Source organism: Chinchilla lanigera, unplaced genomic scaffold, assembly GCF_000276665.1.
Source record: "Chinchilla lanigera isolate Chin_1 unplaced genomic scaffold, ChiLan1.0 scaffold00085, whole genome shotgun sequence".
NCBI classification, from domain to species: domain Eukaryota; kingdom Metazoa; phylum Chordata; class Mammalia; order Rodentia; family Chinchillidae; genus Chinchilla; species Chinchilla lanigera.
This window is the reverse complement of record NW_004955486.1, coordinates 3,126,296-3,143,753: the sequence shown is the minus strand read 5'-3', so window position 1 is coordinate 3,143,753 and position 17,458 is coordinate 3,126,296. Positions and strand designations below refer to the sequence as shown.

Sequence of the window (17,458 nt, the reverse complement as noted above, 5' to 3'; positions counted from 1 at the left end):
ACAAAGGTTTTCACATGTGTACGGTAATTCATTGTTGTGAATCTCATGGAGTATTAAATGTACGCATGATTATGGATCTACAGGTCTTCCAAAATGTAAAACAGGGGCTGGGGATTTAGCTCAGCAGCACAGTACCTACCTGGTGAGGCCGTGAGTTCGATTTCTGGTACGGGTGGGGGGGGGACAAAAACCCAAAAAACAAAAAAACAAAATGTAAAACAAAGATTGTATATTGTGCTAAGACTTTCCTTCAGATTCAGACCTCTGCCTTTAACAGAAACTTGTGATGTATATCCTATCAAAGGACAACTCATTAGATAAAAGCTCCTTATGTATTAGATACAATTGGTTAAAAAAGTCACGTTATGTCAAAATGAAAATTTAAGTATGTTACAAAATGTTACCATGATTGTCATGTAGCTATATTATGTATGGTTTTGATTTCTAAATTTTTGGGTAAAAATATGTAACTGTGGTTTGTTAACATTCTATTAGGATTTGAGTATTAGGATATCCATGGTTGTTAAAACATAATGGCTCATTTGTATGTTCTAAGGTGTTTGCTATTCAGATCAGATTGTAATACTCAGCTTACTGCCTCGCTGACAATGTTAATAACATTAATCTTCTCTGCTGGATGTTTAACAACTGAGGTTTGGAGACCAAAAATTAGGTAAATTAGGCTTTCCACAGAGGAAAGTGATTCTACGATATAGAGTGTGCCTAAGGAGAGTCACCAGGAGAGAAAAAAAAAAAACTCTCAAGCTTCCACAGAAAGCACCTTGGTCAAACAATGGCCACGACTCATCTGGATGGCTGACACTGACAGAAGATCAAGAGATGCTGTACTTGGTCCCGTGGCAATTCCAGAGGAGACTTAACTGACCTTGATAGGTAACAAAAGGCTAAGTTGTCATTTACACAGATCTCACCTTAACTTGGTCTTAAACATCCAGCAGAAAAGTGTAACCACCAGATGTAAAGCAGCAATGCCGCAGTAACAGGTTAGCTGTAAAAGGTTCAAGTCACCAACTTCTGACAGTTGCCAGCTAGACTGAAAACTGACCACTGTTCCGGACTTTGGACTATGTTCTTCCAGCACAGCCTTTCCAGCTTCCCCTGAACACCCATCACTTCTGCAACTGAACAGAGAAGGGAGAGATGTCGGGAGCCCCTGGATTTGGTGGTTGGTCATGTGTCTGTTGGAATCAGTCCTCTTGCTCATTAGGCAAGAGGCAACTCCACCTGACCCCGGCTGTTGTCTCTTGTCTTTATTTCCTAAATCCTCTCGCTGTTTTCTCCCGGGGACCACCGAGAGACCACCGACTCTCACACTTTCATGTACAGTATTTACTTATTTTTGGGGGGAAGTGCTGAGGATTGAACCCCTGGGCCTCATGCATGCTAAGTCTATGCCCTATCACTAAGTGACACTGTCAAGACGAGGGGAGGCCGATCACATGGCACCGCCACCAGGGACAGACAGCCTGATTGGTGGGTCTCTCGCAGGCGGGCGTGCCGGGGCTGCTTGGGTTTCCAGGCACTGAGCACCACCCCCCACGTGGGGCATCACCCTGATTGCAATTGGGTCCCCACCTCGGGAAGTCTCCCTGGCAACAGCTACATACATCCTTTCCCCTCCCCTCCCCTTCTGCTACCCACCACGTGCCCACCTCTTTGTGCAGCCCAGCTTTACTTGGGCTGGCTGAAGCAGGTTTGCCTCATGTGCCACAGTTTGTTTGGTCTGTAGTTCAGGCTTGGCCTCTGAGCAGTCCTCCTGCCTCAGCAGACTTGCCACACTTTTTCTGCTTGGAGCAATTCAGTTTGACTTGGTGGGTGGGGTCGCGGACTACAAAAGAAATTCCAAAACACAAGCCCCATACATCTGAACCGAACCTCATTACCTCTCCAGCCTGCTCTTCAACAAGGAACCTGACAGTCCTCCCCCTTGTATCTCCCCCTGGCCTGTGACTACAGTCCGGTAAATGTACCTCCAGAATATTTCTTTTTTACCTTTTTTTTTTTTTTTAAATCTTTTTGAGAGTGGGTCTCGCTATGCAGTTCAAGCTGGCCTTGAGCTCACTTTGTATCCCAGGCTGGTCTTGAACTCACAACGATCCTCCTGCCTCAGCCTCTCGAGTGCTGGGATTACAGGTGTGCACCACCACCTCGCCCGGTCAGAATATTTCTTGAGTTCCATTCCTAGTAATTTTCCTTCTTAGTATTTACCTTGTCTTGTAACTATGTTTGTGTGGTGTTTTTGTACCGGCTTTTCCCACCGCACTGTTACGTGCCAGGACAGCGTCAGTTCTGCTTATCTCTGTAACACCAACAGGCACCAGGTGTAGCACAAAGTTTCTCTTCTTTCTGAAAATGTCATAATCTTAGTCTGAGAAATGAATGACAGTAGATAGGTTACCAAGAGAAAAACCAAACAAAATTTATTATGTTCAGTCACAGCATCACCATCACCACAAAAAATAAAGTTTTAAAAAAATGCATTGGCACAAGCAGCATAAAAAACATAAGTCACTTTGGTTTAGAGTAAGCGGGGCGTTTGTGATTGCTCTGGCAGGGAGCAGACAAACTAGCAGCTGGAAGCCCAGTTCTGTAGAGGTGAAAAGAAATCCCATCCAGGCCTGGGCAGGCCCACTACACCTCCAGGGGAGATCACTCCGCAGCTTGCATCGCGTGTCCTTGCCCACCTCCAAATCCCGACTAGACAAGCTCAGCTCGGGAGCCGGTTTCTCCTGCAGTGCAGAGCAGATCTGGCTTGTGAGATTTGGAAGGCGTGCTCTCCGATGGTGCTGTCCTCCGCGTCTACCTCTTCCCCGAAGGTAGCTTTGGACTCTGCAGAGCGGATGTGAGAGAGGTCAGCGAGCCCCGTAATCAGACGGCCCAGCAGGTGGACGGAGCCTGCGCTGGGGGCGAGGGAAAGGCACCCCAAGGAGGCGGGCCGCCCTGCAGACAGCGGCCTCTCCCAAGGGCGGCAGCGGTGCCTCCACCTCTGAGGAACCCTCAATGGGTGCCCTACCTTCCTGCCTTGACAGGATGCCGCTGTCCTTTCTCCGGAGCTCCGTGCTAAAACTCGTTCCCCTCTTCCAGTTGAAGCACGCACTCTCACGTGTTCTGGAACCCCCGGATGGCGGCGCAGCTCCAGCCGAGCTCCTGAGCCAGGTCCTCACGTGGCACACTGACTAGCACCTAAAGCACACACGCGGGCGCTGAGGACCGGAGCACTTCGGGACACTCCCACCACACCATGGGCTTTAGCTTTCCCCAGGCACCCAGGGGGCTGGCAGAGGCTCAGGAGAGAGATGCGGGACTTTTCAGTCTTCTAGTGTGGACATGGGGAAATGATAAAAACGGTTCCTTCGTGCCTCACTCGGAACAAATCCAAACTCGAATAGCTATTTATTTATTTGGTGGTACTGTGGACTGAACCCAGGGCTTTCATTTTTAGCTATATTTCCGGCTTTTTAAAATTTTTCTTTGGCTGGGCGTGGTGCCGCATACCTGTAATCCCAGTACTCGGGAGGCTGGGGCAGGAGGATCCTTGCAAGTCTGAGACCAGCCTGAACTACAAAGTGAGCTCAAGACCAGCCTGAACTGGATAGTGAGACCCTGTCTCAAAAAGACAAAAAAAAAAAAAAAAAAAAAAAAAGAGAGAAAAATTTTTTATTTTGAGACAAGGTCTTAACTATGCTGCTAAGTAGCCCAGGCTGGGCTGGAACTTGCCAAGCCTCTTGCCTCAGCCTCCTGAGTACCTGGGGTTACAGGCCTGTACCGTGGTGCCTTGCAAAAGCTTGCATTTTTTGAGTATGAGATTAGGAACAGCCTCTCCAGGAGAAAACTTTATTTTTAAATTTTACGTTGCATTAAGTTTTGAATTACTGTGAGTCTATTCTCTAGGTACAAAATTTAAGAGGTACGAATCTCACGAGGAAGGTACCAGTATGACCCCATTTCACAGGTGAGGAAAGTGAGGTGAGAGGGTAGCACCCCTCCCAAGAAGCAGTCTTGTTCTCATCCCTCCAGGCTGTGCAGATGAGCCCTGTGGCCCCTCCCCTTCCGATTCCCAAGGCTCTCAGCGCTCTGGCCGGCTTTCCTTCCTCGTGGGTGGCCAGCCTCAGCTCCCTGTGGAGTCCTGCCCTTCCCTCTGGAGCACACCTGGCAGCACCCTGGCTGTGACAACCACCGGTATCTGACCACGCTATCCTGGCAAGGCCTTTGTGCCCAAAGCCCTTGGGATGAGCATTGGCAGCGCTGCCTGGTCTGAGAGGAGAACCCAAACCCCTGGCGTGCAGGGTAAATGCGGTGCTTTCGGGCACTGGGAAAAGGAAGGAGGGTGCCCTGGGAAGGCTTCCAGGTATTCATTTAAAAGCAGGGCAAATAGACTCCATGCAAATAAAACAGGAAGAGAGCTGGACGTGGAGGTTCAGCCTGTAATCCTAGCACTCAGGAGGCTGAGGCAAGAGGATCCCTCTGAGTTGAGGCCAACCTGGGCTAGATAAACAGTTCAAGGTTCAAGGCCATTCTGCACTACATAGTGAGACCCCGTCTCAAACAAAACAAAACAGAACAAAAGAAACACAAAAAGGAGGACAAGACTTTGCATGTTTGTTTGTCTGGAAAACATCAGCTCGGGACACTAACTCATCAGCTGGCTCCGAGGGAAACCTGGAACCCTGGGTGCTGGGGCAGGACTCCAACTTTCCTCTGCATCCTTTCTGTTCAACAGCTCTGTTGAGATGTCTCTCCAATAGCTTCTTTCATCCATGCAATGGGTTTTAATATATAACGCAATGGATTTCATATATTCACAGGGTTGTATAACCATCCCCACAACTGATCTTGTAACTGGGAGGGTGTAGTTCAAGTAAAAGAGCACGTGTTTGGCACGTGCGGGGCCTGGGTTCAATCACTAGTACAACAAAACAAGCACCTTCATTGCCGCCCCTGAGAAAGACCCATGAGCAGCTCCTCCATGCTTCTCAGTGACCCAGCCCACACAGTCACTCATCTATTCTCGTCCTCCCCCTACTGGGAACTGAACCCAGGGGCCTGCACACACTAGGCAAGTGCTCTATTACTCAGCTACATCCCCAGCCCCTCCAGCCTTTATTTTTAGGGAAGTTATTGCTAAGTTACCCAGGCTGGCCTTGAAGCAGCAATCCTCCTGCCTCAGCCTCCTGCGTAGCTGGGATTACAGGTGTGTGCCTCCACACCTAGCTTTTATTTTCTCTGTGGGTTTGGTTATGTTGGCCATTAATGCAATCACTTATGTGGCCTTTGTTTCTGACTTCCTTCAGTGTTTTCCAGGCTCACAAACGTCCATTCTTTTGTAGAGCCGAAGGACAGTTAAGAGTTCCTGTTTACCACATTTTCCTGACGTGGTCATTGTTTATAGATATTGGGGTTCACTTTTTTGGCTACCGTGTTTTTCTGTACCTCTTGGATTATGAGCCATGTGAAAATATTCATGTTACTCAGGCAGGGTCTTGCAATATAATTCAGGCTGTCCTCGAACTTGCAGCAATCCTCCTGCCTCAGCCTCCTATGTGCCGTAATGACAGGTGTGCACCTGGGTCCCTGGGCCCTTACCTGCTGTCTGCCTCCCTTCTTCATCAGCACACTAGTGGCTGGCTCGTCCACTCGCACAGGGCAGGGGTTGAGTCAATGCCTTTTGAATGAAAACGTAACATTTTTATCCTAATTTTGCCAGACAGGAAATAAATGTAAGCAGAGAAGCTAAGATACTGCTTCAAACTCCCAACAACAGAACTGGGATTTGAACCAATCACTCCAAATCCACACTTGCTAGCAGTTAAGTCCCCTCGCCCTAGAACTCACTGGGGCCTGGACATCTGTATTTAAGGAAAAAAGCCACGGGTAATTCTGATGCACAGTGAGGGCTGAAAGAGAATAAAATGAAGACTGAGTTGTAATGGAAGAAGTATTTTTTTTTTTTCCCCCCCTGGTACCAGGCATCGAACTCACGACCTCGTGCTTGCCAGGCAAGTGCTGTGCCACTGAGCAAAATCCCCAGCTGCCAGAAGTATTTAAAAACAAAGCTGGGCCTGGTGGTGCAGCCTATAATCCCAGCATCCTGGGAGGCTGAAGCACGGTGACTGCAAGTTTGAGTCTAGCCTGGGCAAATTAGCAAGACCTGGCCACACAGTCTCAAAATATAAAATTAAAAAAAAGAAAAAAAGAGAGGCTGGGGATGTAGCTCAGTGGCAAGGCTCTGGGCACTATCTCCAGTATCATCACCCAAACAAACACAAATTGTTGAGTATTCGTCTGGCATGTACAAGGCCCTGGGTTTCATACCCAGCAATGCATGGGGCAGGGGCAGGGGGCAGGTTGGTGCTGGCAGATTAGGAATTAAGAAAGGAAAGGAGAGCCTGGCATGGTTATACCTGCTGCCTGTAATCCCAGCACTCAGGAGGCTGAGGCAGGAGGACTGCTGTGAGTTCAAGGCCAGCCTGGGCTACAAAGTGAGTGGAAGGCCAGCCTACACGGCATGGCGAGAGCCTGTCTCAAAAAAAAAAAAAAAGAAAGAAAGAAAAAAGCAGTGTGGTGGTATACACTTAAAAAGATCATAAACTGGGGACATTTAGTCCCTGTCTCAAAATGAGAAAAAAAGAGCCGGGGACATAGGTCAGTGCATAGGCTCAGGTTCAATCCCCAGTGCTGCAAAAGAAAACCATGGAATTCCCATGCTGAGGCATGGAGCTGAGCAGCCGCTGGGGCTGCGGGGCTGGGCGAGCGTGGGTCCAGGCCGTGCGGGGGGCTTCCCTGGAGGTCCTCCTTTGACAGCACCATGCCGGACAGATCTCCCTTCAGCTTCCCGGCCTCCTTCTCCCACTTCACCCGTCCCACTGTCTGTTTCATCTGTTTCAAAGGATTCCTGGAAAATCAAAGCTGCGCCTCCGTCTGATATCCAGGAGGAAACACTGGGCTCAGAGTGACTTCCAGTCCTGTTTCCACCTCCGCCCCGCACAGACTCCAGGACAGCTGTGTCCTTCTGACCCCATTCAGGACCACTGCAAGAGGAAGGGGCACCTTCTCTCAAGGGACCCCAGGAAAGCCAGGCCCTATCAGAACCACCATGTTCCCTCTTCTTCCACTTTTAATGTATTCTGTTCTATGAAGAGAAGCCACTTAACCCCCACATATGGTCATGGATGGGCTCAGGATCCTACCAGACTGCTTTCCATTAGTTTTTTTGTGTCTGGGTGTGTTCTGGTGTTTGTTTTTCTGAGTAAGGTCTTGCCATGTAGTTCAGGCTGGCCTGGAACTCACAGTGAACCTCCTGCCCCAGCCTCCCAAGTGCTGAGATCATAGGTGTGTACCACATCTGGCATACGTTGTTTTTGTATATGAAAACATTCATTCTCACCAGCACTTCTCCTGTGTGTGGGGATTGGTCCCACTTTTAACTGGAACAATCCATCACTTCTTGTCCCTTGGACTCAAATACAAAGGTGGCTTGTACAGCCATCGCTTTCTCAATTAGTGGTGGGTGACTTCCTCAATTTAGGAGCACGAAGATTTTCCTGGAGACACTTTTTTTGAGGCAGGGTCTTGTGTTGTAGTTCAACTTGAACTCTCTATGTAGTCTAGACTGGCCTTGAACTCATGGTGATACTCCTGCCTCAGCCTCCCGAGTGCTGGGCTTACAGGTGTGCCCCATGCCTGGCTCTGGAGATAGTTCTTTAGCTCTTCGATCCTTGCACCAATATTATTCATCTCCAGTGCTGAGGACATAGTGAAAAGGTAGTATTTATTGGCCCTCACTGTGTTAGGTAAGATCTAAATATGATAATGTTTGGAGACATTCTTGGTTGTCATAGTTGGGTCAGGGTGTTACTACCGGCATCTAGTGGGAACAGGCCAGGGATGCTGCTAAACGTCACACCACACACAAAGCAGCCTCTCTACCATAGAACTCTCTAGCCCAAAATATCAGTCACATTGCTGACAGACTCTGCTTTGACATGAGCTGTATCATCCTCACAGGGATCCCAGGAGACAGGTACTGTAACTATTATGACACTAAGGCACTGAGACATTAGGTAAGTTGCCCAGACTTACTAACTGGTTAGTAAATGGCAAAGCCAGACTCAGACCCTGGTAGCTAGACTCCAGGTGGTCACACTGACCTCTCTGGCGTGGTGCATTTTAGTTGCTGTCAGACTTACATCTCTTTCATCTTTGTCCCCAGGACTTAGCACCATGTCTGGTAGATACAAGGTTTTCAGGTAAACACTCACTGCACAAATGTTTAAACAGCCAGACAAACAGCAAGCCCTTGCTGTGCAGTAAATTAACCATAGTGGATGCTGTACATATGACCAGTTTCTTACCTGAACTATTGTATGTCCACTTTTTTTTTTTGGGTGTTTGTTTTTTTCCAGTACAGGGAATTGAACTCACGACCTCACGCTTGCCAGGCAGCCACTTTGCCACTGAGCTAAATCCCCAGCTCCTGTATGTCCACTTGTCATTACTGGCCAAGGCCACAAACTTAGTATTGGAAGGGAGACACAGGAAGGAATCATCACCATCCACTATGGTGCCATCCTCTGCTAGGACCAGGGTGACTGGTGTCAGGGACCTGTCAATGGCCAGAATGTCACAAGCTGAGAAGAGAGAAATATGTGGCAACTGACAAGATCTACAAGGAAATCACATCTCCTCTGGTGCTCTTGATATGCAGCCCCCTAGACCTGAGCAGAATTCTTAGTAGATAACTATCACAATTGTAATTCTAAGTACCTGGTACTTTTTTTTTTTTTTAAAGGAAGGAAAGGTTTAGTTAGCTCACACTTTATAGAGGTTTCAGTCCATAACTGGCTGACTCCAAGGGAGGGTGGCACAAGGCAAAGAGGTGCTTGGTATTATTTTAAGTGCTTTTCATATACAATATTAATTCTATGAGATAGGTCCTGCTTTTATTCCCATTTTACACACAACAAATTCAAGGCTCAAAAAGGTTAAGTAATTTGTCCAAGATCACACATAACACAATAAGTGACAGAGCTGGGATTTAAACCAAGTATGGTTCCTAAAAATGTGTTTCCTGCAGTTATTCTACATCCACATATAGGAGGCATTCCAGTCTTTACATGAATGAATAACCAACCAGAACTTGAAGTCGTTCCTTTATTTATTCAGCAGTCATCTAAAATTCTCTTATGTGCTTGGGTTTCATCCCCAGCACTGAAATAAAAAAACTCTCCTGTGTGTCAAATGTCAGAAGAAAGGAAGAAAGAAAATGGTTTTTGTTCTTTGCAGTTATCTTCCTCTAAGTTATACTAGCCCATAGGAAATATAAGAGAAGCAGAAGCTTGCATCATTAGATTTTTATTTTTATTCTCCTTGGCAAGAGGCTTTCTCCAGGGTGGGTTTGAACATTTCACTGTAGGATGGCAATGTCTTAAAACGCTAATGGGACTGGACTTAAGAAGAAGAAAAAGTCGGGGATATAGCTCGGTGGCATATGCGCTTGCCTGGCAAGTGCAAGGTCGTGAGTTCGATTCCCAGTACCGCAAAAAGAAAAAAAAAGGAGAAGAAGAAAAAGTCAAGCGACCGTGGGCCTCTTAAAGCCCAGCTGCAGAGAAAGAAAGCCTGTGTGCCAAGTACATGGAGCCAGTGCACCAAATGTCACTAAAATCGAAGTAACCTAATGCCAGGAACAAATATGTAAACACCGATGTGGCAAAAGCCACATCATCGGAGCACTTTATAGTGCTTGGGCATTCCTGGGTCCCACGTCCTCTGTCAGACAGCTGGGGCTAGGTCACCCTGACACATCTACTTACTAGACGATTGTTGGGAGCCGCTGAAGCTGGAAAATAGTTACATGTGCAGGATGAAACCAGCCTGAGAACACCGGAGCTCCTCGGAGTAAACAAGCCCTTGTAACTTGTTAACTGGTTGCTGGCCAGCCTGAACTGCACAGCGAGACCCTGTCTCAAAAAGAAAAAAAAGTCTGTAAATCAACCGAATGTCTTGCCTCACTTGACAGACTGAACGCTCTTCGGTAGCAGGGCGGGAAGCAGCCACTTCGCTGGTGAGCAAGCTAGGGGCTCCGGGATGGGTAAGCTGCAAGGGGAAGCCGTACGGAGTGAGGCGGGCTGGGCTCAGAACGCTGTGCTCCCGCGGACCCCGCCCGGGCCGTCATCAGCAGCTTCCTCCCCGGCACAGGCACCGGCTGGAGGCGACACTGCGGCGACCCGCCCCCACTATCACCTCCGCGAGCTGAGTGGCGGGGACACCCCAGGTCGGCGCTCCGCTTGATCACCAAAACCTACACTGCTTTGGGCGAGTCACCTACGTCCAGTCGGGCTTCGTCTGCGCCTTCCTTTCCGCCCGCCTCGCCCCGACCGCCAGTTTAACACGAGATGCGCTAAAGCGCCCGGAATCTGTTACTAACCACGTGGGCCATTTCCGTCCCAAGGCTCCTTCCCCCGGGTCGGCTTCCCCGACCGCGCCCCGGCGCTCCGGGGCATCCGGACCCCGGCTCTCAGCCCCCGCCCGGGCGGGTCCAGCGCTCACCCTGTTCCTCAGCTCTTCCAGGGAAGAGGCCGCCAAGCAACAAACAAGCCTTCAGAGACCGGCTCTCGCCGGGTCCCACAGCTCCTAGGGCCCCTGTCGCCTTCATCCTCTTCAGGTGAGACTGGAGGAACTCCAAAACCCGCGGAGCTGGTCAGGACGCCCCTCCTACTCCCTCGCAGCCCGCCGCCTGCCGGGAGTTGCAGTTCTCGTGGCAGCCAATCACGCGAGAGCTAGGGACGTCGGGAGGTGTAGTTCTAGTGGCTATTACTCACCTGAGGCCCCCGGGCATGACGGGAGCTGTAGTCTCTGTTCAAATCCTACCTTAGCTTGCGGGAATACAGCCAAACAGTAGCTTGCTTTTTTGTTTTTGTTTTTGGGTAGTGATGCGGGCCCTAGGCCTGGTAAGCATGTGGTCTACTACTGAGCTACATCCCAGTCCTGTTTAATCGAATGTTTAAAATGAAGTCAGTAGGGATTTATTTTGCGTTTCAAAGGATACATCCTTGAACGTTCAGCTCATCCTTCTGTGCATAAGTAGATGTATACTACTAATACTTAAATAAAAAGCTGCCACTGTAGAGTGTTTATTGGTTTTCCCTTTCCAACCTGCAAAGATCTATCTGTAAACTGTCCCAACCTATAGGCTGAGTTTTAATAATTGAAGAGTGCCCGTTTCCAGTATTGCTGAAGATGTAACAAAATAGCACAAGAAAGGGGAAGAAAAAGTGGCCTAAGATTTTCCATTTTTGTGATGAAGGACATTCTTTGATTAGAATGCATTGAGGACGCAATGATTTGTTTATTATTTGTTAGAGTTTCTTAAAATAAGGCTTCATTATACAGCCCGGATTAGCCTTGAGTTTACGATCCTTCCGTCTCAGCCTCTTGAGGGCTGGGATTACAGACATGCGTTGGATTACATGTGGAGAAGGATAGTCCTTTAATTATCTTTGCTAAAATGTTTGGTATCCACCCATTTGTACTAGCTATGCCCTGGGTTCTCGCTCAATAAAAGGTGGCTGAGATTGGTAATCGGGGCTGCAGTCTGAGAGGCTGTAAGCCCCCTATACCAGACTTTTTCCTCTCTTGTTTTTCTTGTGTCTCTTACTTTTTCTACTCATCCGTGGGCACCTCGTTCTCGGGACCTGACTCCCTGAATGGAAGGACACGTTTTATTCACTGCCACACTGGTGCAAATTGAGTTAGGGCCTTGGAATAAAATCTTAAATACATTAATAGGCTGTTAAAAACAAAAAAACAAATCAAGGCCAGCCTGAACTGCACAGCAAGACCCTGTCTCAAAAAGATCAAACAAACAAACAAACAAAAATAGGCTGTTAAATACAATTTCAATGCTAAGTGTGGTGGCACACACCTGTAATCCCACGTGTGAGAGGCTGAGGCAGGAGAATTGCTGAGAGTTCAAAGCCAGCCTGGGTTACATAGTGAGTTCAAGGCCAGCCTGAAATACATAGTACAAGACCCTTTATCAAGACAATGAAACAAAGGGGCTGGGGATTTAGCTCAGCGGCAAAGCGCCTGCCTGGCAAGTTCAAGGTCGTGAGTTCGGTTCCCCGTACAGGAGAAAAACAAACAAACAAACAAAAAAAGAAAATGAAACAAAAAACTATTTCAGGAGGCCACTGCCTTGGGCTAAATTCTGCACTAGGCCCCTAGATTTGATTAAAAATCATGATGGAAACCAGGTGTCCACACATTTAGGAGGATGAGGCAGGAGGATCACCACAAGTTAGAGGTCAGCCTGAACTACAGAGCGAGACCCTGCCTCAGAAAACCAAATTAAAAAAAAAAAAATCAAGAGAGTTGGGGTGTAGCTTACTGGGAGAGCATTTGCCTAGTATGTGGGAGGCCCTGGATTCCATCTCCTTTACACACACTCAAAAAAGGAATCATTTATGCTAAAGTTCCATATCACTAAGTTGAAACTAAGCTGTTTATTTGAACTTCTGCAAATCAAGGCTGGAGAGATTGTGGACACATAATGATTTATTAAAATGAACTGAAACCTTTCACCTGAAGATAAGAATCCATGGATTAAAGAAATGTGTATGATTATCAAGTTGACCAGGGACGGATGGACAACTGGTGGTCAACCTGAAATCCCCAGCTGAACCGAGTGAGCGCGGTGCTGGGTGTGGGAGGCCCACCTGGGGACTGTTGTCAGCAGTGTGGGAGGCAGAATTGGAGAAAGATAAGCTTTAATTACTAAAAACCTTGGGATCCGTCCATTTGTACGATGTATGCCTTTGGTTCTCATTCAGTAAAACGTGACTGAGATTGGTATCGGGGCTGCAGTCTGAGAGCCTGTAACCACCCTGATCCCAGAATTTGTCTCTCTTACTTTTTTTTTTACATCCACGGGCACCTCGTTCTCGCGACCTGTCACTATAGTTAGAATGACCAGAGGTAACAGCCAAATTTCTCAAACTGGCCACTTTCAATGATTGTGAAGGCCCCTGTGCTTCAGTTATTTCACTAAGAGGTAATGAGAAGTACTCTAAGGGTGACCAGCCAGTTAGTTTTCTGTTGTCTGTCTCCCTGTCTTTGTTGTAAGAGTACGGAGGTGGGCCTGACGGCACACACCTGTGATCCCAGCTCTCTGGGAGTTTGATGCAGGAGGATTGAAAGTTTAAGCCCAGCCTGGGCAATTTAGCAATTTAGACAGACCCTGCTTTTTAACAAAACAAACAAAAGGCTGAGCATGTAGCTCAGTGTGAGGTCCTGGGTTCAGTCATGTACCACAAGCCAACAAAAAACAACTATGGGTGAAGAGGTGAGATATTAAGAGGAATGAAGGCAGTCCATCTGTGCGCTACTCCAGTTAGGTCAAAGGTCAGTTTTGATATACGCTACTAGTCACAATGTTCCTATCATAGCGTTTATCTTTAGCTTAAAATCTAAGAGCTTGCCCAGCACAAGCGAGGCCATGGGTTTGATCTCTAGCACCAAAAAAACAAAACAAAACAAAGACAAAACAATTCAAGAGCCCGGTGTCGTGGCGCACGCCTGTAATCCCAGCACTCCGGAGGCTGAGGCAGGAGGATGGTTGCCAGTTCGACACCAGCCTGGGCTACAAAGTGAGCTCAAGACCAGCCTGAACTGCTTAGTGAGACCCTGTCTCAAAAAGACAAACAAAATAAAACAAAAAAACCCCACCACCAATAACAACAAATAAAACCAAACCAATTCAGGCATTATAATTCCATAATAGTAGCCGGGAGTGGTTACGCACTCCTATAATCCCAGCACTCGGGAGGCTGAGGCAAGAGGATCGTTGTGAGTTAGAGACCAACCTGGGCTACAAAGTGAGTTCAAGGCCAGCCTGAACAGCACAGCGAGACCCCATCTCAAAAAAACCCAAACAAACGAAAAAAAAAATTCCGTAATAGTTCATGGAAGCCTCTTCTCCCAAGGCCCACTCGTCTGCGTTCTCCCAACAGACCTTTCCACAGTAGCCAGGTTCTATCCCGAGCAGTGCTGTAACTGTGCTGGTCCTGGGCTGGTGAGCAGGGGTCGGGTTTTGGATCTTTTTATTTCTAGAGCCTAAGAGGAGGCACTCGGGAGAGTTACAACGAGTGGCTAAAAACCTATTTCCACGTTTCTTTACATTCATTCATTTACTGAATACTTAGATCATAAATGTGCACAGGGCACTCTGGGGACTACGGAGATTTAATTCAAGACTAGTAATACTCCTATGACAATGAAAGAAATGAATAGAATGACTCCTTCCAATGAACAGACTCCTTTGGATTTCCTCGTAAGGCAGAGACCTATGGGAGTTATTGGAGGTGACCCCGACGCCGATCTACCCTTTGCCCCAGCCCGCCCTAATCGACGGGCTCAGTTGCTTCTACTTTAGTCTGAGGCGCAGAACCAGAGCGAGGGCTCTTGGGAGGAATCTCGTCCAGCGGCGGTAGATTAGTCAGGCCTGAAAAAGATGGCGTCCTCGGAGCAGGCAGAGCAGCCGAAACAGGTGAGGGGAGTGGGACAACCCCGCGGCGGCGGCGGCGGCGGCCTCGGGGGCCCAGCGGGGCTGGAGGAGCCGCTCGGCGTCCAGCTGGAAGCCGGGTGGGGACCCCGAGTTTCCGAAGCCGGGTCGGCGACCCCGCGCCCGGTCCCGGGCCCCGCCCCTCTCCGGGTCTCCCTGCGCGGCCCCTCCCCCGGCGACCCCTTCGGTGGCGTGCCCGAGCCCGAGCCCGCGGCCAAGCCCCGCCGCCGGCCTGCGCGCCCTTCCGGATGCGCTGGAGTTGGGCGGGGAGGTCGGGGGTCCCGTGCTGATCCCAGCCCGGAGCTGCGAGGCCCCTGCTGGAGCAGAGGTGGGGAGAGGCTCGAGCGTGGCCGTTTGTCCCCCCCAGCCCCAGCCTTCGGGCGCGGCCCCCTTGCCGGCCTCTTCGGCTTCGTCACCTTTGTGCTGCCTTCGCCAAGTCGGAAATGTACTCCGGGTCTGTCTCAGTGCGTTGGCAGGACGCGGACGCGCTGTGAACAACAGGCGCCACCCGGCTGGGGCTGAGGATCCAGCCTGTCTGCCCTGGTTTGGTGTTTGCTTGGCGAGAGCTTCTCTGCAGGTTTTCGTCTGCAGATTTAGCCAGATGCCGCTCCAGGAAGGAGAGCGGGAGGCCCCGTGTGTCGCCGCCTGGGTTTCGCTGTCGGAGGCAGCGATGGCACGGCGTGTGAAGGGGTGTATGATCGAGAGGCGGAGTGGAGAGAGGGGACGGGGTGAAGCAGGACCGCGCATTCACTGCGTGGGTGCTGTCGTGCTGAAGACAAACTATGCATTATCTCGTTTCGAGCTCACGACACCTTTCTGAAGTGCAGGCTATGAATCGCCATACTTAGGATTTGTACCACATACCAAATCACGTGCCCCATGGAGCCTGGATTTCCACCTAGTTCTGTGTGACTTCACTAGTCAGCCATCCCTGTTAAAATTTACTTAGGATTAGACCTAGGAGGAAAGTAAGGTGTCAGCCAAGCATGGTGGCACACAGCTGTAATCCCAGCAGTAGGGAGGCTGAGGCAGGAGGATGTCTGGGAGTTCGAGACCAGCCCGGGCTACAAAGTGAGCTCAAGGCCAGCCTGGAGTGCATAGCAAGACCCTGCCTAAAAAAAAAAAAAAAAAAAAAAAAAAAAAAAAAAAAGATTTCAGCCTGGCCCCTTAGCAGTCATCTTCCCTTTTCCTTAAAGCACCTTTAAGAGTTTTCTGCAGCGTATTAGCATTGCACTTCCTTCCCAGGCAGACGACTGACTACCACTTAGTGTTTTACTGTCTTACTCCTAATGAGCCTGTTAGAGGAGCCGCACTTGGAGCAGCTGGAACACTTAAAGCTGTTGTTCCCCTGACCGGCATCTGTGTGCAGTGAGTGGCTCAGGAAGATGCCTGGACTGAAGAGGGACAGACAGCTAGGACTGATTGTGGCCTCTGGCCGGCAGGGATTTGAGAGCTTGGGGAAGGTGTGAAGAATCCTTTCTTGCCTTCGCCCACTCAACTTGCCGCAACGCCGGCTCCCGGGTTTCTTGCGCTGTTCTGTGTTAGGAATGCCCAGGGGTTGTTCGAAAAGTGTCCTCAGTTCCTGATTCCTCTAATTTGCCAGTGCCGGGTTAAGGGTACTAAAGAAAAGAAAATCTTGTTGCTTGGAGTTACTGTCGTGCTGGTATTCCTTTCGTTCTGGGAATTGCCCTCTCCGCACATGCGGGAAAGGGTCTAAGGTTCTTTCCTGGGGCTTGCCCGGCACTTGTTTGATTCCTCTCCTTCGCCCTCCTTCCAAAGCTGATAGAGATGGGACTGCAGCAGAAGATGCTGGCGGCTGGGGGCAAACTTGAACAGTTGAGGCCAGATTCTGTCACGGTCTGACCAGAAGCTGCCAGTGCAGACTTCGTAAGTGAACCAGATGCCTTTCTCACTGGCCTGCTGCTTCATGATCAAGTCCCAATCAAGCTGATTTCCCATTTCTTCAGGCGAAACAGCATGGGACTGAAAGGACTGTTGGATGGTTCTCCCAAACCTGGTGTGTGTCAGGAGAGTGCGCAGAGTTAGACCAGGGCTGAGCTGGGCGTTAGTCTCGAACTGCTTACTAGCCAGCCTAGTGGTAGCACTCTCTGGTTTCGAAAGATAATGAGTGAATAACCAACCTTCTCTACCCCTTGAGAGGCAGTGTAGAGTAATGGTTACAGGTATGGGCTCTGTAACTACCTCCTTTAGCTTGGTGTCCTAGCCCCACACTTAACCAGCCATGTGATCTTGGGCAGCTTACTAAACTTTTTTGTCTTAGTTTCCTGTAACATAGGAATAATACTAGTTCCTTTCTTACAGGGTTGTTCTGAGGATTAAATGAGTTTGTTTGCTTTTTGTTTTTGTTTTGTTTGTTTTGTTTTTTTCTGGTACTGGGAATTGAACTCACGACCTTGCGCTTGCCAGGCTGGCTGTGTGCTGCTGAGCTAAATCCCCAGCCCCCGGGTTTGTATGCTTATTATAATTATTATTATGATTGCTTTGAGATAAGGTCTTGCTATGTAGTTCAGGCTGGCCTTAACTCTCTATGTAGTCCAGGCAAATCCTCCTGCCTCAACCCTCTGAATACTGGAATTACAAGGCATGGGCCAGTGTACCTGGTTTGCATGATTTTTTTTTTTTTTTTTTTTTGGTTTGCATGATTTTTTATGCGTTGACTACTAGTTTAGTGAAGTGTATGCTTTGGAATTTTTTTTTTTTTTTTTTTTTTGGTGGTTTTTATGTTTTTGGTGGTACGGCTGTAGACATTTTTTTTTTGAGATGCGGTGTTGCTATGCAATAAAGGCTGGCCTTGAATTTATAAGGATCCTCCTGCCTCAGCCTCTGGAGTGCTGGGATTATAGGTGTGCACCACCACAT

General features: G+C 48.8%; 1 protein-coding gene and 1 long non-coding RNA gene across 2 annotated transcripts in view; one reads left to right on the top strand and one right to left on the bottom strand.

The window, feature by feature from the left end:
• Positions 1–770: 770 nt before the first annotated feature.
• Positions 771–11,306, bottom strand: LOC102015116. The gene is made up of 7 exons (XR_263945.2): positions 10,567–11,306; positions 9,831–9,977; positions 5,605–5,683; positions 3,035–3,204; positions 2,230–2,850; positions 1,674–1,849; positions 771–1,142 (listed from the first exon to the last, which is right to left on the bottom strand). It is a non-coding gene; the product is annotated as an uncharacterized LOC102015116 (long non-coding RNA).
• Positions 11,307–14,032: 2,726 nt separating this feature from the next.
• Pex14 (peroxisomal biogenesis factor 14) overlaps positions 14,033–17,458 on the top strand; it is a 148,696-nt gene continuing 145,270 nt past the window's right edge. The window contains exon 1 of the mRNA XM_005404016.2: positions 14,033–14,563. Coding sequence (XP_005404073.1) covers positions 14,528–14,563 — 36 coding nt within the window. The 5' untranslated portion in view covers positions 14,033–14,527. The remainder of the gene's footprint in view (positions 14,564–17,458) is intronic.